Genomic DNA, 27,912 nt, shown 5'->3' with positions numbered 1-27,912 from the left:
GGGGTGCCTCTGGACCGGTGGTCCCGGCCCTATTGCAACTGGTGTCACAGGTTTAGGAATGGATTCTTCTTCTTTTTTAAAAATCCCCAGCCGATTGACTTTAGTTCTTTTTTGATTTTTTAAAAATTAAATTCCTTGGGGTGACATTGGTTAATGAGAGTATATTCACCAAGTGTAGGTTTCTATGACACAGGCTGTATTCTGCGTTGGAATGTGCTTTCAGTCACTCTCCCACCCGAACCTTCCGCAGGCGGGCGCGCTGCAGCCCGACACCTGCAAACCACACTTCCCTCCAGTGTCCCGGGCGGGGTGCGGGGGCGATCCTCAGAGGAAGGCGACCACCTGTCCGCCTTCCCTCGCCTTAAAGGGGCAAAGACCAGTGAAACTTAACTCGCATTCTGACTCTCCGTCCTTTTCGATTTTCTCCCCGGATTCGTTCCATTTTTAAGACCTCGGGTAACCGCCACTCCCACCCCCCCGCCTCTCCCCACCCACCACGTAGGACAAACGTTCAAAAAGACACAGCGGAGGAAACGCATTTTTACGAGTCTGGTATATGGCGGGGCGGGCTTGGCGGCAGCTCCGTGGGGGCGGCGGGCGGGGAACTCGGCGCGCCGGTCCGGCCCGCCCCTCCCCGGCCCGCGTGGCCAACTCCGCGGGCGAGGAGCCCTAAAGGCCGGGAGAGGGGGCCGCGGCGAGTGACTTCCAGGCCTTGGGCACTTCCCGCCCCACAGCCCCGCCCCCAGCACGCACCGCCCCCGAAACCCGCAGGCCGCACCCTCGGCCCCGCCCCTCCACAGGTCACCTCCCTCCACGCCCCTTTCCCTTGGCCCCGGCAGCCGGCAGGCAGGGAAGTGTCGTAAAGCCAGGCCCAGGAAACTTTACCCGGGGTAACAGCCGCGGCGCTTTACGGCGACGGCGGCGGAGTGGGAGCCTGGGCGGCGGAGGCGGCCGCGGCGGCGAAGGAGGCGGCGGCAGCGGCTGAGGAGAAAGAGGAGTGGCGGCGCTGGCGGCGGGGACCCGAGCCGGGTGAGCCTCGCGGAGGGGCCGGGAGGGGCGGCGGTGACAGGGCTGGCGGATGGGCCGGGGCGGACGGGGACGGTGGCCGGCGGAGCAGCTGGGCGGCGCTGAAGAGCGGGACGGGGGGGCGCCGCGGAATTGGGGGGCACCTCGGTGAGGGACGGTTTCTGCCTTTGTTCCCCCCACCTCCGCCGCCCCCTGCCCGGCGCCCCCTGGGCTCGGCGCTCGCCGGCCGGCTCTCATGGCCTCCCCTCTCGGTGTGTGTTGCCTCTAGGATGGCGGAGGTACCGCCTGGGCCTAGCAGCCTGCTCCCACCCCCGGCACCTCCGGCCTCGGCGGCGGCTGAGCCCCGCTGCCCCTTCCCGGCGGGGGCCGCCCTCGCCTGCTGCAGCGAGGACGAGGAGGACGACGAGGAGCACGAAGGCGGCGGCGGCGGCGGCGGCAGGAGTCGGGCGGGCGGCGAGGCGACGGCGGCGGCCAAGGGGCATCCGTGCCTCCGGTGCCCTCAGCCGCCGCAGGAGCAGCAGCAGCTCAACGGATTGATCAGCCCCGAACTGCGGCACCTCCGGGCGGCCGCCTCGCTCAAGAGCAAGGTTTTCAACGCGGCCGAGGCGGCCACGGCCACCCCCGACGGGGGCCCCAGAGCGACTGCCACCAAAGGAGCCGGGGTCCGCTCGGGCGAGAGCCCCCCGCGCTGCCTCCCCAGCCACGCCAGAACTGCGCTCCCGGGCCCCGCGGCGGCCGCGGCGGCCCGCAATGGACTGGCGGAGGGCGCCGAGCAGGAGCAGGAGCAGGAGCAGGAGGAGGACGAGCAGGTGCGGCTGCTGTCTTCCTCCCTGACCGCCGGCTGCAGTTTGAGGAGCCCCTCCAGCCGGGAGGCGGAGCCCGGGGAGGATCGGACGATACGTTATGTCCGATATGAATCCGAGCTGCAAATGCCCGATATCATGAGACTGATCACCAAAGATCTGTCCGAACCCTACTCCATTTATACCTATAGATATTTTATCCACAACTGGCCACAGCTGTGTTTCTTGGTAAGTGGATGGCAGGAAAGGAGGGTGAACGCGGCGGAGCGAGCCAGGCCGTGCAGGGCAGGGAGTGTGAGGGCAGAGCGTGGCCGTGGACCTACCCGCCTGGCGTAGTGCGTGCCACGCGGTGTCAGGTGCGTGTGCTCCCTCCCAGGTACTCGGTGGAACTTCGGCAGGTAAGCAGTCGTGACCCGGGTTCCCTTGATGCCCATGTTCAGTGCAGCAAGCCCGTGCCGCTGCGTGCCGGGGGTCCTCTATGCGGTTTGCATTCGCTTGTAATACTGTTTAACCTCTTTAATGACCCTCCCTCCTCCGAGCGCGCTGCAGTCATTTAATTTGAACACGATTCTGTTCGGATGCAGACCTTATTAATCTCTCAATTACAGCTCTAATCGGGGAAGAGTGTGTGCATAAACATGTTTTGGGGAAACGTGATTTGTCAGTAAACTTGCCGCGGCCGCACTGGAGAATGAAATCTCACTAGCATATTCTGTAATTACGGAGATTGTTTCCTTTACTTCAACAGGACAGTTAACAGTTGTAGCCAGACTGCCTTCTGGTACGTGATTGCAGATGGTGCTACTAACACTTCTGGTGGCTAGAAAACTCCTGAAACTTGAACAAAAATACCCTTTTGTGAAATGTAGGAAACTTAAAGTGTGAAATTGTTACTAACTTAATTTTTTTTTTCTTTTTTAAGAAACTGGTCATAGATATGCCCAAATGCTAGTAGTAATACTGGCTTGTGTCAAGTATAATTGACAAAATTCTTATTTATATGTAAGGAGAAAAGACGGGGCTACAAATAAGCGGAACAATTTTTTTAAACTTTACATAATACTCGTGGTTCCAATAGTTTTTTCCAATTACATTGACCAGTTTCACTTCTTTTGAAACCTTTCACTTAGATTAACGGCAGGTATATGCTTTGTGTCATATACTCACAAATACATTGTTTCCATTGAATTTTACTGAAATGCAACATGCTTTCAAGGAGCATGTTATGATATGTAAAGGGAAAAGCTACTACTGTTATTTATCGTTTTCAGCATTGATTTAGTTGCACTTGGTGATTCCCTGCAAGACATTGTAACATTACTGAAGAAATCCATCTTTTTTATTCTGTAGCTTAGTGATAACCTAAAAGTATATTCTCAGTATTGTAAATAATGGTTGTTCTGCTATTTTCTAAGTGTTCACTTTGCTAAACTTTAGTGTTTTTTTTTTAAACTGTGGGAACTATTTTATGTTCTATGAAACTCCTCTTAGGAGTCTAACCATTGTATCCAAAAATGGGAAAATGATTTTTTTGGCAGTGTTATAAATGTCATATCACATTCCATTGTAATTGCTAAATATTATAGATTGACTTTAACTGTAAATTGACCCACAGAAGCATACAATTGAGGTACACTTTAAATTGAAATAGTGTATTTATTTTGTAAATTTCAGAAAATAGTTGTATATAGAGGGGTGGGTAAAAATAGGTTTACAGTTGTGAATACATGAAATACAGTTTATTCTTATATTATTACTTATTAATTATTTTTTTTCCATACGAACAACTGTAAACCTTTTGCCCACCACTGTATATGATATTTAGACAACTTTTGAGTTCTGATATTACCTAGACCTCTCTCAACTCGTCTGCCATTTTAGACTCTGATAAACTTATTATTATTAAACTTTAGTTTAGATTTTATATAGACTCCTCCCAATTCGCCAGTTAATTTGTGCTTTGACCCTTAAGAGTCAATTTGTTTAACATTAAATTCTGAGTATCTAGAAATCGAAATATGAAAAAGTGGTTGACCTATAAGATTTACTAGTGCAAGTATGAATCTGGTGGTGTAGAACATAAAATGATAGCTGAACAATTAGAGGCTATGTAGCCTCGGGCCTTTTTATTGGCATTTAAAAAATTAGAATTTCCCATAAGAACTAATTTAAAACAAATATAATGTGTATGTTTATTTTGAATCATATCATTTTAGAACTGTAAAGGATCCTAGAGATAATCTAGCTCAGATTTATTTTATTAATGAAAAAATTATGGGCCAGAGTGACTTTAAAATGTTTAAATCTCTAGATATTCAGTGGCAGGAAGGTAAAGCTAGAACTCAGGTCTCCTGGCCACATGGAAACAAGAACCTGAAAAATGGCATACCCTTGGTCTATTCAGTGAAGATCATTATGTCACAAAGTTATACTTCTTAAGGGACAGATGTGCTTACAAACATCAATCTCAAGTGATTAGAAACCTCCAAAATATTCCTGGTTTCATGAGTAACCTGTCATGGATTAAATGAAATATCTGAGGTTGAACCTTAGAAAATTGCCAATTGTTGACCATATTTGACTAACACAAATGACAGGGTTGTTGCTTTTTTAAATTCTCACTGGAGGACATATTTTTATTGATTTTTAGAGAGAAGGGAAGGAAGAGAGAGAAACATCTTGTTGCCTCCTACATGAGCCCTGACCGGGGGTTGAACCCGAAGCCTAGGTATTTGCACTGACTGGGAATCGAACCTACAACCTTTTGGTGTACAGGATGATGCTCCAACTAACTGAAAGTCCCGGCCAGGGCCAAATGATAGTTTCTGATTCTTTCTAATAATTGTAACATGTGAAAGTAGAGTACTGTACAACTTGGAGGCACTGTCACTCTGTACTTAACTAATTTCTCATTGCAGTTCATGATATTTTGAACTGTAGTTGGTGCGTTTTCGAACTTCTTAAACTTATTACCAGTGATGTATGCTACTTCCATTTATTTGTTCTAAATTTAACTTTCTGGCTTCCTCTGAAAACGTCGCTTCTTTCCTATTTGTAGTGTTCTGGAATTTGGGACTCTGTGTTTCACACAATTTATATTTTATATCTATATTATAGATTGATAAGCCTTTGGTCTTTAGAGTTAAGTCTTGCCAGGAATTTTTCAGTTACCATCTGAAAAAAGAACACATTTAATAGCAGAAGCTTTTATTTGGAAAAAATTAACAAATAATTTAGTAATTCTTGTAAGTGTATATTCATCAGCAATTTATCAAGAAAAAATAGCATTGGCCTTCCTCACTACCAACATCTTGTTAATAATAATATATTATATATTGGGCTTTTATTTTTAAATGATATGTACAACTTGACTCTTGCTCCTATAGATTCTTAATTAGGAAGAAATCAATCTAGTCCAAGAGGGAACTAATATACTTTGCTTGTTATTTTCTTGGTCAAAGGACAAAGAAGATTTGTTTGAAATTTCTATATAATTTGAAAGTATTGTCCAGCTGTATTGTATGTAGTGGTTTTAAAATTGTCCTCTTTTAGATGGTTTATTCACTGTTGAAAGTAGTTATTCTACAGTTTTGTATCAGAGATTTACATAGATTTCCACTTTCCCTAGCTAATGAGATCAGGCCCTAATTTTTTTTAATATACCGTTTGGTCTGTGGTATGTCCACATGCGCACCACAACCACACATATATATTTGAAGTGAGTTTTCATTTTAAAAAGTTCAACCAAGCAATTTTTGCATAAATTTCAGGTTTTCAAAAGATTTTGAAAGAACCAGATTGATACATCATGAATGAAAATGGCCCCAAATGGTTTTGGATTGTGTGATAAAACATAAATTAATTAGTGTGGATTGTTGAATTTAATATTCCTTTAAAAGGATTTTTCTGACCTAATTTAGATTTGCATGAAATGGATTAGAATTATCGTGCCTAAAAGATTTCTCCACAGTTTTTTTTTTTAAAAGAGTTTTGTAATCAAATTATAGAATGATGGACTAAAACTATATTACAACAGATTTAAATTAAAATAGGTATTAAGTATAAATTGGGCTTTTCTTACTAATTTTTTAACCCATTCCTGTTTCTTGTTTTTGAAATAGTTTCTTCTGAAAAGTTAATATTATTAAGAGATAATTTGAAGTTTTCATTTTTTTCTAATAAGGGCTTTTAACAGCAAGTATTTCTGGCTTACACATTATTAAACAATTGGAGCTATTGCCCTATTTATATTGACCAGACTATATATAGTATTACTAGAACATTTTATCAGTGATAGAATGTTTGAAAGCCATATTTTTAGTTTGCAAAAAAATATGGAAATCTTAATTACTCTGGAAAGCTGTACATTTTTGTTTAAATAGAAAGCTCTGATTTTGAGTTCTAGATATACTATGAGCTTTATGATAATGACTTCACTGTCAAGAGTGTCCTAAAAATTAGACCATTGTATATACATCTACTCTTCGTAGTATCTCAATAACAAAAACCCCTTGATTAGGATCCAAGGAATAGCTTAAAACAATCCTTTTTCTGAAAATATTTTACATTTCTTTCCTGATCAAAATTTACTGTTCAAGTATAAATCATGTCATATCTTTCACAAAAGCTTTATTATAAACTTAAAGTTATTGTACTCTGCCAGTAAGCAAGTTTCACAATATTTTATCATATCCTAATGAAGACTTTTTCTTTAAAAAGCTATTTTCACATGTTCCTCCTTCCCAAATCTTAAATATGTACTTATTGCAAATAATATAATTATAAACCTCTTATAAAACTAATTATAACTAGAGACCTTTAAAAAGCACTTGAATGTTTACCTATGGAATTTTGCTTTTCCCCCCATATGTTTTGATAATCATAAGAAATTCATGTTTTAAAGAATGTTGAAAAATATTAAAACTAGAACATTTGAAGGAGCTTTAGGATTTAGATTTCTGAAACTTCTGCTCTCTTGCTAGAATTCTCATTATCTCTTCCTCCCTCAAAAATGCTGACCAGTGGTTGGTTGCTGTTTCCCTGGGTGCAGTACCTGGTGGTATTATGTTCTTCATAATTGTTTGTTTATTTTTAAGGCCGTGGTAGGGGAGGAGTGTGTAGGTGCCATCGTTTGCAAGTTGGACATGCACAAAAAGATGTTCCGCAGAGGTTATATAGCCATGTTAGCCGTGGATTCCAAATACAGGAGAAATGGCATTGGTAAGGAAAATATTATGTCATTAAAAGAATGTATGAGTTCTTTTTTGTATTTTGAATCAGAAGATTTAAGTGTAAATATGTGGAAATGAGCATGATGCCAAGGGAAGAAAATCAAAATTGTTTTTACCTAAAAATATTTCCAAGATGTGCATTGTTTTTTTTAAGAGAGAGAGAAACATTGAAGTGAGAGCTGCCCCCCCCCCCCCCCCCCCCCCCCCCGCAATGAGCCCAAAATTCACAGGGGAATCAAGTTGGTAACCTTTTAGTGCAAGGGACGACCCCCAACCAACTGACCCACACTGGCCAGGGAACCAAAATGTTTTTAATGATTTTTTAAAATTGAGAGATTATCTTTTTAATAAGTAGCAGGTGACCATTTTTTGTCTCCAAACATTTCTTTACTATGTTCAGAATGCTTTGTATTATACCAAGTACTGCAGTTTTGATAGCAGGCTTAGGGTACTTGATCATAGCTTTAAGCTGTCTATGCTTGGCTGAAGTGGACCTCAATGAAGGCAAAATAATGGAGAAATTGTTAACCATTATTTAGTACTAGTAATTGTATTAACAATTCAAAGAAGACCAGGAAAAGGAATTCTTACCATTCCCAGTCATCTCTTTCTTAGGTCTACCTTTTTTGGCATTTTTCAGTTAATCTTACAATGGTCATTAGAGTCATCTGGGTGATTAAAAAACAAATACATAGGCCCCTCCCACTGAGAATCTTGTTTGTCTTGTTAGAAGGAGGGCTGAAGCTTCCCCAGGTGACTGTGATCTAAGCCTGTCCTAATACTTAGGACCTACTAGCTCTTCGTTTAAGATGTAAGAGCAGATTGACAAGTACTCTTGTCTGGGCATGTCAAATTCTGGGATGTACTGAAGCGAAGTTAGTATTCATGAAAGAATATTTGATGCCTATACCAGTATTTAATTACCAACAGTTTTTTCTCAACTATTAGTATTATTGTCCAATTTAAGACAATCTTATTTATATTGGGAAATCATTAAGAATAGGTTCACTTACTACATTAAGTTTAACCAACTTACAGTGTTATAGTTTACCACCAAGATTTTTAATGAATCAGGCTTGTTATATAAGCCAGGATTGAGACTTTGATGCATTAAAAAGAGCTGGTAAGAACTCATAGAAAATGATAGGCAATTATCTGGCTGTTTCGGAAGGCAGAAGCCAGTGGCTTGAAGGTTGCGTCTTAGCCCTCAGACATTTTGTTTGGCCCAAATAATGTGTTTTTGCTCATGTTTTGAGAATTAAGAGATTTTTTATAAAATTTGGATTTTTTTCTTAAAATTCACATTTGGCAGTTGTTTTCCCTTTAATGTACTAAATATATCTGACCCTAACCTAAGATATATTTTGCTAGACATTTGCAGACACGCCACTGACATCATATATATACTAGTGGCCCGGTGCATGAAATTCATGCGGGGGGGTTGGGGAGAGTGTCCCTTAGCCCGGCCTGCACCCTCTCCAATCTGGGACCCCTCAAGAGATGTCTGACTGCCCCCCCCACTCCCCTGCCGGCCTGCTCACCCCCGGTTACTCCCCCTGCCAGCATGATTGCCCCCACTGCCCCCCACTGCTGGCCTACTCACCCCTAACTGCCCTCCCCTCCTGGCCTGATCATCCCTAACTGCCTCTGCCCCACCACCATGGCTTTGTCCGGAAGGATGACTGGAAGGTCTCCCAGAAGGTCTCCTGGTCTAATTAGCATATTACCCTTTTAGTATAGATATAAAAGCCTAAGTGCTGTTAAGACCGAACAATTGGAACAACCAGTCGCTTTGACGTGCACTGACCACCAGGGGGCAGATGCTCAACGCAGGAGTTGCCCCCCTGGTGGTCAGTGTACTCCCACAGCCAACCTCCTGCAGTTGGCCAGTCTCCCATGGTCCCTCCACCCTGCTGGCAGGCCCTAGTCGGCCTGCCGCCCGCCTGCCACAGTGGCAGCATGGCGGTGAGGGGAGGAGGAGGGAGGGAGGTGGGGACTGTGTGGTGGTGAGGCACCGATGTTGGTGTCCTGCATCTGTTCCTTCCGCTCCAGGCCCAGTGACCGTCAGCCAGGTCTAGGGACCCCACCCATGCACGAATTGGTGCACCAGGCCTCTAGTATGGGAATACCAGACTTAAGTGTGCCCCATGCTCACTATAAGGTTTGTAGGAACCAACCCAGTGTCTTGGGCCTACTTTGGGTCACAGCAGTTGTAGTGTGATCTTTGGCAAGATTGGTTCAAGGGTCATATGCAGTGAGTTCTGGCCAGCTCAAGAAGTTCCTGGGTTGCTTGGCCGTATTATATCTTGCCTTTTTCTTTTTTCCCCTTTCCCTTCAAACAGAATAGCAGAAACTCCTGCTTGGAGCAAGTAATTACACCTGAGAAAAAGGAATATATCAGGACTTGCTTAGCTCTTTCAAGAGGAAACTTAAATTGCTATGTGTAGGTTCTCTTGGCCTCTCATTTTAAATCTAAAATTTTTCTCACTTAATTTAAGATAATCTGTGTATCTGCATTCAAGGTAGAACTCAGCATTTGACATTTATATGCTTATTATGATGTTATAATTTAGGTATCTTTAAGAAACTAATTACATTTTTCCTTCATTAATACTCAGATCTGTATTCTAGGTACTAACTTGGTTAAGAAAGCTATATATGCCATGGTTGAAGGAGACTGTGATGAGGTAAGTCTTTCTAAATATTTAAGACCTTTTAGGCAGTATTCTGTGTATTTTTATAAATATCCCATGATAATTATACTGCAGGTCTTATAGCAATGTACAAATGCAACTTGTAGTGAAATTATATATCATTTAAACACATGAATTTTGACCTAGAACAAATTTTAAGGTGATAATGGGAGCTAAAATTTGTTTTTTTGTCAAAATGTAAAGATGAAATCTTAGACATTTTCAGTAAATAAATGGTATTCAGAGGAATTTGTATTCAGAGGACTTGTTATCAGTTATCACTTACTGTAAGTTACATATTAGCCTTAGTTTCTTTCTAAATAAAAGTTTTATTTTTAACTCTGGGCCAACTGTCAACTCATATGAAGGACATTTCACATTTGACAAACATCTCTCAGCATTAAATAATGATAAGGCTTGGAGGGTAGGTGAAGACAGCTACTTTTTTAATTGGAGCAATCTACATATTAACCTCAGAGCATCTCTTTTCAGCTTTTTTTCTAAGGCCTTATAGCAGGTATAATTTCTTGTATGTTATAGCACTGGGCTTTAAACATGCTAGGTGCTCAGTAAATAATGGTGATAGTTGGGACTGTTAAGATTTACTATTGAATAATTTGGGAGGGAATAAGTATAAATAAGGGTAAGAATAAATGTCTATATAGCAATGATGACTAAGAAGGAACAAAGTTGCATTTTTATGTATAGTAACTGTATGAGTGATACAAGTGACAGTTGTCTTTATTATTGGAGGGCAGATGTGCCTTAGCTCACAAAATACTTGAAATTAAGTAATTTTTTTTTTCAACAACATGCTGACCTTAATAAGTAACTTGCCTTTTTAAAAAATTTTTCTTTTTTGTACAAAATCTAGACACAAAAATTAACCTTGTGTGTGTGTGTGTGTGTGTGTGTGTGTGTGTGTGTGTTTTGGTATAATATACCTTCCACTGTCCTCATGCTCTTTAACTCTTCATCTTTCCACTTAAAGCTACTATTAATCTTATGATGTGCATCCTCCCATTTTCTAAGCACACCTGTATGCAACTGTGTAATACCTTTTTTATAAAAAATGAAATCACAATTATTCTGTAATAGTTTTTCCATTCAGTGGTATCTCATGAACACATTTCATTGTCAGAATATAAAGATTTACTGCAGAGTATTCTCATGCTTCTTGTTTACATTAGTTTGTATTCTGACAGATCACACTAAATGGTGGTTCTATGGGAAGGCCTACAGACATACCGGGCAGCACAGAGAAGTCTAGGATTTAACGATATTTAATTTTACTCCAAATAAGATAATTACTCATGGTGGAGGATCTCATATTGTTTGCATTTTTTAATATAAAAAAGTAAAAGGTACAGTGACCTTGATAATTTACATGGCTGGTAACTAAAATTTACATACATTTATTACTTTAAGTCTCTGTGTTTGGACCATAGCCACACTGGTTTAGCTCATCCAGAAGAAAGTCACGCTTTGCAAAAGTAGTGTAACAGTTTGGAGAAATCTTTGGCATGATAAAACTATGTTTTGATCCTCTACTGCTACTGAGTGGAGTGATTTCCAGTGAACAAGGATGCTATGATCAGGGATATTACCTTCTTACGGTTAAGCCTTTTCTGAGTTTCCATAATCACTACCTGTGAGACATGCTTCACTTAATTGATCAGATGTTTAAATAGTATTGGTTTTACTTCGAAAGTTTAAAGGGATGATATGGAGATTTTGGTTATATTGTTTTAGTCTCAAGGTTAAATCCTAAATTAGTGATCTATGTATTATTGTAGAAATAGTCTTGTCTTTTTTTTAAATATATATTTCTTACTGATTTCTGAGAGGAAGGGAGAGGGAGAGAGAGATAGAAAAGTCAATGAGAGAGAATCATTGATTGGCTGCCTCCTGCACGCCTCATCCTAGGGATTGAACCCAAAACCCTGGGCATGCGCCCTGACTGGGAATCGAACCATAACCTCCTGGTTCATGGGTCAATACTCAACCACTGAGCCACACTAGCTGGGCCCTTCTATTTTTGGATGGTAGTGTATTTGTTGGTTCTACTTTATATTGCCATTTCATCCCATTTCATTTGGATTCTTTCCCTTCCACTCCATTGTAACTACTTTCTCACTGATGTATTTGCTTGATCCAGTAGTTTCTTTTTATTATTATTATTATTATATTTTATTGATTTTTTACAGAGAGGAAGGGAGAGGGATAGAGAGTCAGAAACATCGATGAGAGAGAAACATCGATCAGCTGCCTCCTGCACAACCCCTACTGGGGATGTGCCCGCAACCAAGGTACATCCCCTTGACTGGAATCGAACCTGGGACCCTTCAGTCCGCAGGCCAACGCTCTATCCACTGAGCCAAACCAGTCAGGGCCCAGTAGCTTCTTTATCTTCCTCTGCTTATTAAAATACTTGTCAGTCTTTATTACCCAACTAAAATATCAACAACTCCTTAAAGTTTTCTTTAATCCTTCTGGACAGAATCAATTGTACCTCTCTGGTTTTCTTTACTTCCCTTTTTGTAATATAGTAGTCCCTACTTATCTGTGGTTTCACAGTAACCCATAGTCAACTAGGCTCTGAAAATATGAAATGGAAAATTTCAGAAATAAACAATTCATTCATTTTAAATTGCCAGCAGTTCTGAGTAGCATGATGAAATCTTACACTATTGTTGTACTGCTCCATTGGAATCCTCCCTTTGTCCAGCATGTTCACGCTGTGTATGTTTGCCACAGATTAGTCACTTAGTAGCCATCTAGGTTATCAGATTGACTGTTGCAGTATTGCAGTGCTTGTATTCCAGTTACCCTTATTTTACTTAATAATGGCCCCCAAATGCAAGAGTGATAATGTTGGTAATGCGGATATGCCAAAGAGAAGTCAAAAGTGTTTCCAAGTGAAAAGGTGAAAGCTCTCAACCTAAGGAAAGAAAAAAAATTGTATGTTGAGGTTGCTGAGATCTATACACTGAGTGGCCAGATTATTGTGACCACCTGACGTTTGTAGGCAAATGAGCTGTAATTTCACACTTAAAGTTGCTAGAAGGCCAGACCATTTTAAATAGGGAAGCAGGTTGTTTACCATGACAGTAGAAGTGATTTTTTTCTGAAGACATGGGTAAACAACGCGATTTAACAGCCTTTGAACGTGAGATATATATTATTATGAGTGGCTAGAATATTATGACCACCCCATCAGTATTTCGTAGGGCCACCTTTTGCCTTCAGTACTGCGGCGATTCTTCTTGGCATTGACTCCACAAGATGTTGAAAGGTGATGCGAGGAATCTGACACCATGCCTGATGCATAGCACTGTCCAGTTCTATGAGATTTGATGGTTGTGGAACCAGCTGCCTGATGGCTCTTTTAACTTGGTCCCACAAATGCTCAATTGGATTGAGATCTGGTGATTGTGGGGGCCACCTAAGCAAGGTAAAGTCTCCTTCATGTTCTTGAAACCACTCCTGCACAATACGAGCACCATGGCATGGCACATTGTCTTGTTGGAAGAAGCCATCAACATGATAGGATGAACCTGATCAGCAATGATACTTAGGTATGTTGTGCTATTCAGATGTTGTTCCACACGAATTAAAGGGCCCAAATCATGCCAGGAAAACATGCCCCAAACCATAACACTGCCCCCACCAGTTTGAAGGGTTGTACTCATGCATGTGGGGTGCATGCTTTCATGCTGTTTCCGCCAAATTCTCACTCTGCCATCTGCATGATGCAACTGGAAACGTGATTCATTGGACCAAATGACTTTTTTCCAATGCTCAACTGTCCAATCCTTGTGTTCCTGTGCGAATTGGAGACATTTTATCTTGGTAACTGCAGACAGCAAAGGTGTTTGAACAGGCCTTTGGCTTCCATATCCCATACGATGCAGTGTACGGCTAATTTGCCTACAAACGTCGGGTGGTCATAATAATCTGGCCACTCAGAGTGTGTGTGTGTGTGTATACATATACATATGTATGTATGTATGTGTGTGTGTGTGTATATATATGTGTATATATATATATGTATATATGTATATATGTATATATATATATATATATATATATATATCCATCCCACATTCAAAGGCGGTTAAATCGCGTTGTTTACCCATATCTTCAGAAAAAAATCACTTCTACTGTCATGGTAAACAACCTGCTTCCCTATTTATAATGGTCTGGCCCTCTAGCAACTTCAGTGCAAAATTATAGCTCATTTGCCTACAAACACCAAGTGGTCATAATAATCTGGCCACTCAGTGTATACATTTAACATTTTTAGTTTAACTGGAAACATATTTTGGCTATGACACTGAGGCTTCTAGGTAAAGAACAGAGTAAAATGGAGTTATTTAAACTGAAGGGATTTTTGGTTAAGTAATTTAGCCTGATAAAGAACTGTGTATGAGAAGCCTGGCTTCCAGATCCATCTGCTGTCACTTAGTATAGTTGTGTGATTGTAGGCAAGTCATTTAACTTTTTAAAATTTCTCTCTTTGTCTATATGCAATGTGATGGTAATTCTGATCTTAAAGGAATGTTATGAAGAGCAATAAAGGTGTTCATTCAGCAGTATCAGTGTGAGTAGCCTGTGAGGTGCCAGACAGTGAGCTAGTGCTTAGGTTCTAGCAGTGAACAAGCCTGTCCTCCCTCTAGGAGCTTCCAGCCTATAATATTAGAAAGGGCTTTCTAAACTGTAATGGTTTGGCATAATCTAACAATGGTTTGTTGCGAAGAGAATCCGTAGAAGTTCACTATAATTCAACTGCCTAGTTTCTTCAGGACCAAATAACCTTGTTATCCTTTGGCTTCCAATGTAATACTCCCATGAGATGCACTAAAAGAATTATAGTGAATTTCCAGTATAAGCCCAGATTCTCTTTTCATATAAGAATGTAAGTGATTAAGTATTAAAAAGTAGTTACTTTTTTCCTAGCATCTTTTATTGAGTCAAATAATACATGATCTCTTGGTTTAGAAATTGTGAGTGTGCGGAGAGACTCTTAATTTTAGCAAAGGTTAGCCCTTTGTGAAATTTTTTTTTTTTTAAATATATTTTATTGACTTTTTACAGAGAGGAAGGGAGAGAGTTAGAGAGTCAGAAACATCGATGCGAGAGAAACATCGATGCGAGAGAAACATCGATCAGCCGCCTCCTGCACATCTCCTACTGGAGATTTGCTCACAACCAAGGTACATACCCTTGACCGGAATCGAACCTGGGACCTTTCAGTCCGCAGGCTGACGCTCTATCCACTGAGCCAAACCGGTTTCGGCAAGAATGTAAGTGATTAAGTATTAAAAAGTAGTTACTTTTTTCCTAGCATCTTTTATTGAGTCAAATAATACATGATCTCTTGGTTTAGAAATTGTGAGTGTGCGGAGAGACTCTTAATTTTAGCAAAGGTTAGCCCTTTGTGAAATTTTTTTCTATGTAATTCAACACCTCAAGTTTTTATTTATGTAGCCGTGGTTAGCTGCAGATATTTTGAATATTTTAGATTGCCAAATATTAATGAACATGGACTTAGATCTCCTTCATCATGTTTTAAATATGTTAGAGCTCCCATTTGCTGCATTGTTTTTACTTTGGAAACCAATCATGGGAAGTATAGATGAGTGAATACTATTAAGCTCTAGTTCAGGTTTAGAGACTGGCCTTGAGTTTCATTCACTTGTAAATTAGAGAAAATAATTATTTATAGGGTTAGTGTGAAAATACCATAATGACAAATGCATATAAAATGCTTTCCATAACATTTAGTAAATCTTTGATAAATATGAGCTATTTTATTAAAACTGTCACTCCTTTTTATTTCTGTGAAATCAGTTCCAAGTTTTGTGTCATTGCAGCTTTATTGCTTCTCATATTAATTGTTTTGATTTAACATTTTACTAGTTGTTGTAATTAGGTGCTGGCCTAAAACAGAATTCTAGGAACTAACCAAATGAATTGTTCAAAACTGAAAACTTGTATTGATCAGACTGGGGTGTTAGGTGGCCTACATTACTTAAAAAGAATTCTACTTATTTATTTATTTATTTACTATATACAAAATAAACCTATTACCAGATTGTAGACACAAAATAATTAGCCATTAAATTCTGTGTTTATTTAAAGAGCGGAGAGATGTGACTTCTTATTTTTATTTTAAAGCAGTATGTTTGCTACACAACTATTATTTTAAGCCTTCTTAGGAAAATTTTCTCATGATCCTTGCTTTTTAGATCTTTTAAAAGTTTGTATTTAGCTTGTGATTTGCTTCTATGACTTAATTGCATAGGTAATTGTCTTAAGATGGTGCTTTCTCTTTAAGTACTCTGGTCATTTACAAGCTTGGCAATACTTTTGTTTGTTTAATATTTATGTAATATAATAAAAGGTGCTGAGAACGTATATAATTAATAAATATTTAAGATATTTTTATATGTCAGGCAGTGTGTTAGGTGCAGAGAAAATAACTGTGAAGGAGGTACCCATCCATAATCACAGCCATTATTGGGCTCACCAACTAAGAGAGATGGCATACTTATCAAATGTTAAATGAGAGTGCAGTGGAGTAAGGAGTGGTGCAGAGTGCTGTGAGGTTGTATAAACGGAAAGGGATATACTCGATTCAGTCTGGAAGTGACAAGCTAAGGCCAAAAGCAAGGAGGGTAGGAAGAGCATACTTCTACATAGAGAAAACAGATTATATGAAGGTTTAAAGTAGGAAAGATCTCAGTAGATTCCAGAAACTGAAAGTTTAGTGTTGATTGTGGAGAGCAACGGGAGAGACAAAGTTTGCAAGGTAGGTAGAGACCAAATTTTGATGGGACTTTTAGATTTCTTTAGATTATTTTTAATTTATGGACTTGATCTTGAGGACAAGCAGAGAATTAACAAGAGCATCACACTTCTTAGAGAATGGGAGATCTTTGAGTTAGGAAGCTCTTGTACTTACAGTGAAAGTTGATGGCAACTCAGACTAGAGTGGTATCAATGGGGATAGAAAGAAGAGGACCAGTTTGAGAGAGATTTAAGGGAAAAAGTGGAAATACTCAGTGCTTGGACATAGTAGGGGGGTGGAAAGGAAAGAGGTTCTAGGACAGCCGTTCTCAACCTGTGGGTCACGACCCCTTTGGGGGTCGAACAACCCTTTCACAGGGGTCGCGTAAGACTATTGGAAAACACATATATAATTACATATTGTTTTTGTGATTATCACGATGCTCTAATTATGTTCAATTTGTAACAATGAAATTGGGGGTCACCAAACATGAGGAACTATATTAAAGGGTCGCGGCATTAGGAAGGTTGAGAACCACTGTTCTAGGATGACTCAGGTTTCAGGCTTGAGGCATTATTGTGATGGATATCTTGTTACTGACATGGGATCATGGAGGAGGAGTTAATCATGAGTTCAGTTTTTGGATATGAGTTGAGGTACAGTCTTTTCTCAGTTTCATTTTTTGTTTGAATTCTTGTCAGATTTTTGATAGCTTGAGTTAGAATAGGAACATGCTCAAAGGCTTCACTTGGGCCTTTGTTTAATGATATTTTGCCCTTTTTATTCCACTCCAAACACCTGAGGGTTATAACATCCTAACAGTAACCATGGCTCACTCTATTGATAATTCTCAGTGAGGTAGGTTTAGAATCAATAGAAAAGCAATAGAGCTATGAATATTAAAGTTGGGAGGGTGGGATACAAGATGTATTGGTAGAGAAAAGTAAATTAAGGAAAGATAATACATAATTTTCAAAAGTATCAGTTCTTCATCGTCAGGGCCATTGCTACAGTAATATTAAAAAAAACCCAGAAAGGCAATAATACTTTGTGTGTTTTTCTGTTTAAAGTATTGTATTTAGTCTCCTGACCAGCATCATCTGGCAATTTTAAAAAGTACATATTCTTGGGCCCCACCCCAAACCTACTCAGAAACTTTGGGGATGGGGCTAAGCAATCTTTTTTAACAAGCCCTCCATGTACACTAAAGTTTGTGTACTTTTGGTCTAGGTTCAGCAAATTTTCTCTGCAAAAGGCCAAGTAGTAAATATTTTAGGCTTTGCAGACCATAGATCTCTGGTGCATCTACTCATATCTGTCCTTGTAAATGGAGAAAGCAGCTGTAAACCTCATGTAAACAAATGGCTTGGCTGTGTTCCAATAAAACTTTATTTACAAAAATAGACATGGGCACATTTGACCCAAGGGCTGTAGTTTGCAGATTCTGATCTGGACTCTAGACAAGTGTGGTAGTTGTCATCAGGATAAATGATGACAAATTAATGCTCCAAATATAGCACCCCTCCAACAAAGCATGTAAACCTATTGTTTGACTGTATATTGTGTAAGGAAAACTTCCTGCATATAGGACAAAGTTATAAGTAGATTATAACATACCTATATTTAATCTTGTTCTTTACATACATAAATACAGTAAAATACCTGTAGTTATTTAAAAAAAAAAAAAATAGGAGTTGGAGGTCAATGGTGAACACTTTCAAATACTGGTTTATTTTCTAAACCATTGATTTTTTTTTTTCTTTCCACACTTTTCTTTTTGTCACACTGCTATTATCCACAGGGAAATAATTTATCTTTGTTTTAGTTTGAAACATATTTTCATTACTAAAAATTCTAAATATCACAAAAATCAATAGAACAACATGTTTCCACCCCCTTCCTCCCCAAAAAGAATTATTGTTAAACTTTTGATGACTATTTTTGTGTGTTTTTTTCTGTATATCTTTTTAGCTATCAATTTTTAAAAAGTTAAGTATGGTATGTTTTTTTTAAAAAAATATTTGATCTAATTGTTTATAAGTGATTTGTCAAATTATGAAATTGTAAGTTAGTTTCAAATATATAACATAACTTAGTTTTTCTTATTTTTTGAAGGTTGTTTTGGAAACAGAAATAACGAATAAGTCTGCTTTGAAACTTTATGAAAATCTTGGTTTTGTTCGAGATAAGAGGCTGTTCAGATACTATTTAAATGGAGTTGATGCACTGCGACTTAAATTATGGCTGCGTTGAGAAACTGACATCAAGGAACAACTCTTCAACCACTCAGAATCGACCTTTGCATGCAATGCAATTTGTACAGAATTGCTTTGCAGGTGGATTTAGTAATTTCCATGCAGTTCTTATCTGTCAGTGTCTCATTGAGTGTCGCACAACATTTGTTGCACTTTGGCATGGCGCATTTGTTCTGAATTAAAAGAGATTGTTTTAAACTTAAAGAGTTTTTTTGGTACCAGCAAGATGTGCCAGTTGATAGCCAAGATTTGTTTGTTCATTTGCAAAGTCTGCTGACAATGTAATTAATAACAAAGTGATCATTTTACCACAGAACCAGTAAGTGGAACATTATTTTTGTTCCTTAAAAAAGCCAATGTAGATTGTAAAAATCTCTAAGTATACTAACATTTCACATGAAACCTGCCATAGTTTTCTGAAGGAGGTAGGGGGAAAGCTTCAATTTTAGGTTTTATTTTTTCAATATTAAATTTTCCATTCTTGAATATTGGTACCTCAGTGATTAGTGAATGAAAAATTTAGGGTTGGTTGTGTCTTACAATGAGTAAAGATAACAATTAAATTGCGTCTGCCAGTGCTTGTGTAGATAAGTATATTTGTCTTCATCTCTAGTTTTTTAATGCATGCTACCTTTTTCTTTTCTTTTTTTAAGGCCTTTGCAAGCAAACTTTTTTTTTAATTTAAATTCTAAATTTGATAATAAATTATTTCAGATTTTTATAATTTGGATACTTTTTCCAGGTGAGTGACAGAGTGGTTTACTTTACAGTAAGAAGTTGAATTTACTCGGAAAATCTTTGAGAAATGGCTCCAAAGGGGATGAGAAAGTTGGTGGAGCCGGGAATTGCTGGGTTTTGGATGCACTTTTTTTTGAGAGGGAATTTTTGGAAAAGAATAGAAAATTAATGTAAACTGATATGATTTTATTTAATCAAAATTATTGCTAAGCTGTGAAGAACAGCTTTTACAATGTAGGTGGAAGTTTTTTCCCACTTGATTAGGATTCACATTGCTTTCATTTCTTGAAATGTTTCACTTTTGGTTCTTGGTCTCTTAAGGTGCATTGTATCCACTTTAAACTGATTTTATTTACTTTCCACTTATTTGAGCAAATACTTGGGGAAACTTTGCTTAGTTCCTAGAAAAACAAAAGTGAGAAATGGAATTTTTTTTTTGGAATGAGTGCTTATGGGTTTTCAATAGCCATCACTATGCTCATAACTTAAATTGTGTTTTGGCCAGTCTGTACTATAACAAATTTTAAAATTAATTGCTTTCAATTGAGTCAGGAAACCTGTGATGATAATTTATTTAACTGGAAAACCTAGGTACCCATGGGAAAAAAAAATTCATTCTCTGTGAAAAATGTTTTATAGGAAACTATGCTTTTTTCTTTCATTTGGATATGCTTTACTTCTTCTCTAGTATTTGGTTTGAATTTTATTTTATGACTATGATTACTGTATTTTTTTAAAACCCTACCTCCATTAACAGTTGGTAAAAGCCCCCTTTCAGGAAAGTTTGTTGTCCTTTTTTTTTATTTTTTTAAAGGAAAGCTGCTCTTTGCTCAGTGTAATGTCTTGAAAGTGAACATGGTAACAAGTACTTTTAAAATAAAGATATACAGATTTGGTGAAAATAAATCTTTCTGCTGGTGGGATCATTTATAGTTCCTTATTATTAAAGAAACCTTTTTCTTTCCATTTTATATTGCTCTTGAAAGTTTAATGGGCAGAATACTGGTTACATTAAAATATGACCACATAATACTCAGCTTTTCAGTTGACCATTTGAGTATGATTTTGGTCAAACTTCATTTGGGCTCTAACATTTAGAGGAATACCAATTATTGTGATGCTTCTGTTATTTTTAATATGGAGGGAATTGAACTAAAAAAAAAACAGTACAGTACTTACATCACCAGTTTTTCTCTCACCACTTTATATTTGAATTGCTGGTTCATAGGTAATGATTATTGATGAACATACATTTGCTTGACTCACTAAAGGGGACAGTTCTAAAGTAGACACATGCTGGATTTTCAGTTCAACAATTATGTTTTTGGCAGGTTGTCAATGAAACCATCACTACTGACCCTTTCCCTCTGAATTGACTTAAGTTTTGCCAAATTGGGTATTTATAAATATGACCATAGCCATGTGATAAAAAGTCATATGGTTGTTGTATTGTTTGATTAGTTTATGTTAAATAATAGTGTCTACTTTATGTCTTTAATTGGGTATGCCAAAATTGTTAAGTACACTAAAATTTTAACTTTTAACATGATAACCAAAATTAAGTCTCTATTCCAATTAAAAGGGAATCAAACATTAATTTACTTTTTGATATTGGGTTTTTATTTTTCTTGAATAATCTAAAAAATTCCATTTAAAATTGATAGTGTGAGTTCACTTGGCTAAACCTGAGCAAAATTGGTGCAACTTTCTTTTAAAGGGGTGCTGCCTCTTTAAGACTGACTGTGCTATCCACTGACACTGGTTTGGCAGTTAATACTGCTGAACATTTTTTATACATGCTACCATGAAGCTATATATGTTAGTATTGAAGAAGCTAACGGGTATACTACCATTTTTGATATGTGGACTGATTACAATTTCCATTATGTTAAAATAAAACTACTCAAGAGAAATCCACAGGTCAGTAACCAGACAATAGTTTTTGAAGTTGAAGCCAGCAAAATTAAAATAAGAAAGACAAAATATTAAAAATTTGGTTTTAATATTTTCTGCCTCTTCCCCAAATCACCCTCTCCACTTGCTTGACAAATCTTTGTAAAGGAGTTTGTTTGTCACATGTTTTAACTTTACCTTGCCCTGTGTTGTGGTATTGGCTGACATGTATAAGACTGGATGTGTATATTATGGTGTCTAAAAATCATGAAATTCATCACTTTTCAGGGGCATAGATAAAAGCAAATTGGTAGTGCATCAGAGTTACTTTTCAGTGCACCATGACATCACTAAAATGAGTGCTAAAACGTTACAGGGCTTTCAGGTTTGTAAAAACATAACTATAAATTATATTGACGTCAGATATGAGTTGAGTATAAAATATCACGTGTATCTCAAAATATTGGACTGCTGTTTGATGACTGGATATTGCTGCATAATTTTCTTCTATTGTCCCGTATCCTTTTGGAGAGAGAGATTTAATGGGATTTGAAATGTGCAAGCTGTCTAAATAAGGTGCAGTCAAATAAAGTATGGTTACGTTGTGTTTGCATTTTTCTTTTAGATACAGCTGTGTGCATTTTATGATTGAGTTGTTTTACTTACTAAGAAAAAATCCAAGCAATCTACTCTGTTCCCCACTTCCTGCCTCTCATCTCAGAGTTATTTGGAAGAAGTGATAGACAGTTCTTATCTCTACTTTGTGTTCTGACAAAGTAAATTAGAAAAATAGCAACATGAACTTAAGTTTCCTGAAAGTATTCAAAGTTAATCATCTCATATATCAGATATCAATACAAATGAGCATATTAAACCAAAACTTTTTTTGTCCTTGTTTCATAGCACTTTATTCCTAAGACAGTTTTTATTTCAATTTCCCATTTTTATTTGTATTTAAGTAATTTTTTTTACCCATACTGAGACACCAAAGTAAAATAGAGCATTATGTAAAGGGCTTTTTCTCCCATTTTTGTAAGAAGCTTTAAATGGTATTTATGCTTTCATCAAGATTTATGGATATTAATGGAAGAGATCTGTTTTAATCATGACTGCTAAATTTCATCATGTATACCAAATCTTCAATTTTCTTTTATAGTCATGTTTTGAAAATATCTGAGTTCATGTTTTGTGCCTCACATGGCACTTTAAATACTTCATACATTGTTTAAATAAGGACCAGAAATTTGATACTGTTCTTTCACACCTATGAACAGAGATCAGTATTAACCTGTAGCACAGAAATAGAGTGATACTTTTAAACAACTTATTAAAAAGATGAGTTTGAAAAGTCTCAGGAGCATATGGCACGCTGCACTTTCTTCAGATCAGTGCTAATAGCACTTTTTATGATGGTAAGAATGTTCTTTATGTTCTCCAATACGCTAGCACCCAGTAACATGTAGGTATTTGAGCCCATGAAGAGTGGCTAGCATGAACTGAATTTTTAATCAACTGAAATTTAAATAGCTATATGTGGCTAGTGGCTACTGTATTGGACAACATCGCGTTAGATAATACTTAAGCAGTAAAAGCTGAGGAAAGCATGTTTTGGATAGGAGTTTTAAGACCAGGCTATCTATTGAAATATGAAACAAGGATCATGATTGAAAATTGTCTCTGAGCAGAAGAGTGTAGCTGCACTGTTTATGTTGACAATCTATTTCATTAAAACAGTTTCTGACTGACCACCTCTCTCACTGCCCCTGTTGTTAGGATGTAGTGCTTCTGAGGAAAGTTGCCCTTTCTGGATTTTATTTGGAAGTTCTTGGAGTTGCAGAGATGCACAAACTCAAATGCCAAAAATTAGTTTCTGATGAGATTGTCATATTTTTAACATTAAAACATTTTACATAGTTTAGCCTAATAATTTCTCATTTTAGATGAATTTGAAATCCTTTGACCTCTAACAGGTCGATTTCTCATTACCAGTGATTATACCGGAACATGGAGGAATATCATTTTTATACTTAATATTTTTTAAATCCTTGAAGATCAATTGTGGATCCAAAGGCAAGTGTTTTTGTTTCTGAGAGAACCAGATTAATTTTTCTATGTTCTCTGGCCACGGTGTGTCATCCTTGGTTCAAGCTGGTCATCTACTAAGTGATTCATCAAAAGGACAGAAGTGGGGTTGGGAGTGCCAGGCTTGGTACAGCCTGAAAACGCTGGGGAGAAAGCTCAGAGCACGTGTTCTGTTGAGAGCAATCACTGTTTAACCTTATGAAAAAGATGGCAGAGTAACAGACCACCAAAGTGCCAAAATCTACTTTAAAAAATGTAAACAATACAGAGGTTATAATGTAAGGTTTTTAAAGTGCTAAGAAATAAGCTCATTTTTAGTTATGGATTTTCATGACTACCTCTTTTGCTGTATGACTATATCTCAATTTTCTGATACCTCAATTTCCTGAGAATCTGTATGTATGTTTTTGTAAATAAAATAATTTACCATATGCTAGGGGAAGGACCTGGCTCTTAAAGAAATTGTATAAAGACATTTATTATGGGATTTGTTATGCGGTGAATCAATAATTTCAAAATGTCTTATAGCTTTTTCTCACCCCCTTGACTGAGGGTTTTTTTTTTTTTCCAGTAAATAATCTTATTTAGTGAGATTTGTGTTCCAGGAAGTGTGCACCCTCATTTGTTCATTTAAAACTGCAAAGATTTGTATGTCTCCTATGTTTTACTTTCATGCCAAAGAAACCCTTTTTAAAAGCCAGCAGGTTGCAACAACTGGGGGAAAAAAGAATTTGCTCCTTAAGTAGGCATGCTTAAGAAGTTTTATTTCCTGGGATATAAATATTTTTCCAGAGGAAAATAATCATTTGTTTCATTAAAGCAATTATTAATAATTTGTAAAAATGCATGTGCTTTTAGGAATGCAGTGGTTCCATTAAGGAAACAGTATTGACAATTTTAAGGAACTGTTTCTATAATACAATCCACAATTGCATAAAACTTTGCAAACTGATATAAGATATAAAGTAATTCCTAAATTTCATGTATGTTTATGAATTGTTCAGGATTCAATGCTCTAACATAGGGGATTGATCGCTATCACTTTTAGGGCCAGATTCCCATGATTGTACATGGTTAGTTTCATAATTTTAAGGAGGCTGAACCAGCTGTCTTAAAGCTAAACCTGCTGCCTTTAAACTGTGCTACCTCCCTCCCCCCTCCAATTGTGGCTGTAAATAGTGACTCTTTGCAGTCAGCTAGCGTTATACTTGATTTTATTGTAAATGCAAATAAAAATTTTAAGTCCATCAAGTATTAAATTAACTAGGTAAATATAAACTGATTTCAACCTTGTCTTTGGCCAAATCTACCTGATGGTTTATGATTATTTGGAAATGAAGTACATCGTTATGGATGTGAGCACTGTGTTTGAGTTATTGTGGGAATCATTATTTTCTTCATATTTGGAACAGATAATGAACATTCAGCGGGTTTATTTCCATCCTGATGATACTGGGCAAGCTTTTTAAACCTCTCTGAGCCTTTAGTGGTAACTACCTGGTAAGCTCATTGTAAAAATGATATCATTTATGCAACAGTGCCTAGTAGCCTAGTAGAGTAAATAATAAATGGTGACTATTACTAATATATGTAACAGTAGTATATAATGTATTTTGGTATTGGGTTTTATAGCATCATTTTAATGGCAAATCATCTACATATTTCATTAGCTCTTATGAGAGTAGCCTAAACTAGTAAGTGAAGAGAGCAAACTTTGTCTTTTTATTGTGGAGAATACTAAAGTAGGTAGAAGTATATAATGATCTCTCTATGTACTTAACCAGGCCCAACACCCATGGCCTATCTGGTCCCATCCATTCCCCACCTGCCCTCAGATTTTTTTCCAAACCCCAGAGATTATATTTTATCTATAAATATATTAGTACTTATTTCAAATGGTAAGGCCTAATTTTAAATAACAAAACCACAGTACTATTATACAATAATATTTAATCATTATATAACCAGTGTTAATGCTTCAGTGTTTAGGAAATTGTTTTTGACAGCAGTATTGAGATGCATAAGAAATGGAGAGTAAATATGACTAGAAAAGAGATCACTCAAAGAGGATAAAAGTTTTCTGTTACAAGGACAGTAGACACCTAAGTAGGTAAATTTGGAGGCGCAAATGGAAAGAAAAGTAGAAGAGTAGAGCTAAGGTTGAACGGAGGGGCTGCCTTGTATGTCCCAAGTGCCTAGTGTTTTCTTATGTAAGAAAAAGGAGTTGATAAATAAAGGCTTAGAAGAAGGGGTTGGGTTTTTGAAGTACAATCAGTGAAGCATGGCAGGTAAGATATTGGGTGAGCAGGAGAGAAAAATTGGTCATATAGGGACACAATCTTCCTCACTCTCCCCAAACGGTTGTTGATCCATGGACTACCTTAAAGAAACTGAAACCTTATAGATGTTCTCTCCCAAACACATTTTTAAACACAAATTCCCAAATCTTAACCAAGTTATTTTGGAAAAGAACAATACTTTCAAGGAGATACCAGTAGGGTTTGACATAATTGTCATGCCATCAATGATTAAAGTCTTAAATGCTGAACTAATGGCTTTAGACTCAATAGCATTCGCAGCCTCAAAGACAAAGTGATTTTGCATTTCTTTTCATAAATTGCCCTTAGGACAGCAAGATGGTTGGAGGGTTTCCCCATAATTGAGATATTTGCCTTTAGTTCCCAGTTTTCTGCATTGTTTACCTATGATCTCAGGCCAGTTGCTTAGTTTCCTTGTGCCTGGTATTCATATTTTTTTGTTTTATTGATTTTTTACAGAGAGGAAGGGAGAGGGATAGAGAGTTAGAAACATCGATGAGAAAGAAACATCGATCAGCTACCTCCTGCACACCCCCTACTGGGGATGTGCTCACAACCAAGGTACATGACCTTGACCAGAATGGAACCTGGGATCCTTCAGTCTGCAGGCCAATGCTCTATCCACTGAGCCGAACCGGTCAGGGCTGGTCTTCATATTTTTATGGAGTAATTACAGCAGCCTCCCTTTGCAAGGACATTATAAGAAAACTGCGAGAAATGCTCTGAGTGACTTGGTTGATGATAGTACCATACTTAGTGCATTCAGCAAAGCTTTTTCTTCTAGGTGACTTTCCCCCCATTTTATTGCTGCTTTCCTAGCACCTGTAATTTGGTGCTGTTGTAGGGTGTTTCCTGTTCAGGTGGAAGGGTTGAATCAAAAGAAGGCCCTGAGTTAGGGACACAATTTTATTCAGTTTTTGTTTTTTTTTTTTAAGAAAACAAGGTGGGGAGCCCAGCCAGTGTGGTTAAGTAATTGAGTGTCGACCTATGAACCAGGAAGTCACAGTTCAATTTCTGGTCAGGGCACATGCTCGGGTTGTGGGCTGGATCCCCAGTGTGGGGCATGCAGGAGGCAGCCTATCAGTGATTCTCATCATTGATGTTTCTATCTCCCTTCCTCTCTGGAATTGATAAAAATACATTAAAAAAAATAGGGTGGGAAAAGGATTAGGGCCACCCTATATTGAAACACCCCAATATTATGGTTAAAGGGGATTAAGACATAAATAATTCAGGATAAACTAATCACAGCCATTATTTGAATTTATAAAGAAACCCTATACCACATGGCTAAATAGAATTGCCAAGATTACATACAATTGGGAAGTGATTTTATGAGTTTTTATACAGCAACTACACTAAGTGTATGTACAGTATAAGCTACAGAATCATGGTTCTCAAACCAGTGAGTCCAATTTTCTCATTGTTTAAAGGAGCACCTGACTGGAGACAAGAACACCTGGACATCTTTGCACAACCTGCTGAGCAGAGGATCACTGGGGTCTGGCTGATCACAGGATGCTTGCAGCTATTGGGATGTGATCCCCTCAGCTTCCGGTGGAGAGACCTGTGGTTAATGTCCTCTCTTCATTGCCGGGAGGGCAATAGAGTAATCTATATAATAAAAAGGTAATATGCCAATTTGCCCATTACTGTGTCCCAGTCACGACTAGTCTGTGGGCAGGGCCAGGGGCAGGGACTTCCGCCCCCAGCGCTAATGTCAGGCTGCCTGCGTGCTCCTGTGTGGGTCCCCGTTCAGCACTGGTATGACAATGCTGGGGGGGTGGGAAGAGGGCCGGGCTTGACGGGGACCTAAGGCCACGTTCCCTGTCCCAGCTCCAGGCCACCCAGACTGCGCCCCCGCCCTGGCTCTGGGCTGGGAGACCCCAGGCCGTGCCCCCCACCCAGCAAGGTTTGATGGGGTACCTCAGGCCACCCCCCACCACCACCACCTGGCAGGGCTTGACAGGAGACCTCAGGCTGCACCCCCCCACCCTTAGGGCTTGACAGGGGACCTCAGGTTGTGCCCCCCATCCAGCAAGGCTTGACGTGGTACCTCAGGTCGCACCCCCAGCCCAGT

At 38.6% G+C, this 27,912-nt stretch overlaps 1 protein-coding gene across 2 annotated transcripts; it reads left to right on the top strand.

Moving 5' to 3' along the window:
* The first annotated feature begins 862 nt into the window (after window positions 1-862).
* On the top strand, window positions 863-27,483 carry NAA30 (N-alpha-acetyltransferase 30, NatC catalytic subunit). 2 transcript variants are annotated; one of them, XM_081096215.1, is made up of 6 exons: window positions 863-1,029; window positions 1,295-2,057; window positions 6,926-7,049; window positions 9,692-9,747; window positions 24,927-25,014; window positions 27,266-27,483. In XM_081096215.1, exons 2-5 carry the CDS (start codon window positions 1,296-1,298, stop codon window positions 24,981-24,983), a joined length of 999 nt encoding a protein of 332 aa, XP_080952341.1. In that variant the 5' UTR covers window positions 863-1,029; window position 1,295; the 3' UTR covers window positions 24,984-25,014; window positions 27,266-27,483. The 2 variants fall into 2 exon arrangements, with proteins under 2 accessions (XP_080952341.1, XP_080952340.1); XM_081096214.1 differs by lacking the exons at window positions 24,927-25,014; window positions 27,266-27,483 and adding an exon at window positions 18,662-22,037.
* The last annotated feature ends 429 nt before the right edge of the window (window positions 27,484-27,912 follow it).

The sequence above is a fragment of the Myotis nattereri genome, assembly GCF_964212035.1.
Source record: "Myotis nattereri genome assembly, chromosome: 1".
Taxonomy (NCBI): Eukaryota; Metazoa; Chordata; class Mammalia; order Chiroptera; family Vespertilionidae; genus Myotis; species Myotis nattereri.
Note: the sequence above shows the minus strand (reverse complement) of the source record. Positions and strands in the feature narration are given on the sequence as shown.

Bases quoted from the DNA above. Each gene is read 5' to 3' on its own strand.
- NAA30 (XM_081096214.1), top strand. From the start codon at position 1,296: ATGGCGGAGGTACCGCCTGGGCCTAGCAGCCTGCTCCCACCCCCGGCA. The intron at 7,050-9,691 runs GTAAGGAAAATA...TCTGTATTCTAG, and splicing joins ATACAGGAGAAATGGCATTG to GTACTAACTTGGTTAAGAAA. The intron at 9,748-18,661 runs GTAAGTCTTTCT...TATTTTTTGAAG, and splicing joins TTGAAGGAGACTGTGATGAG to GTTGTTTTGGAAACAGAAAT.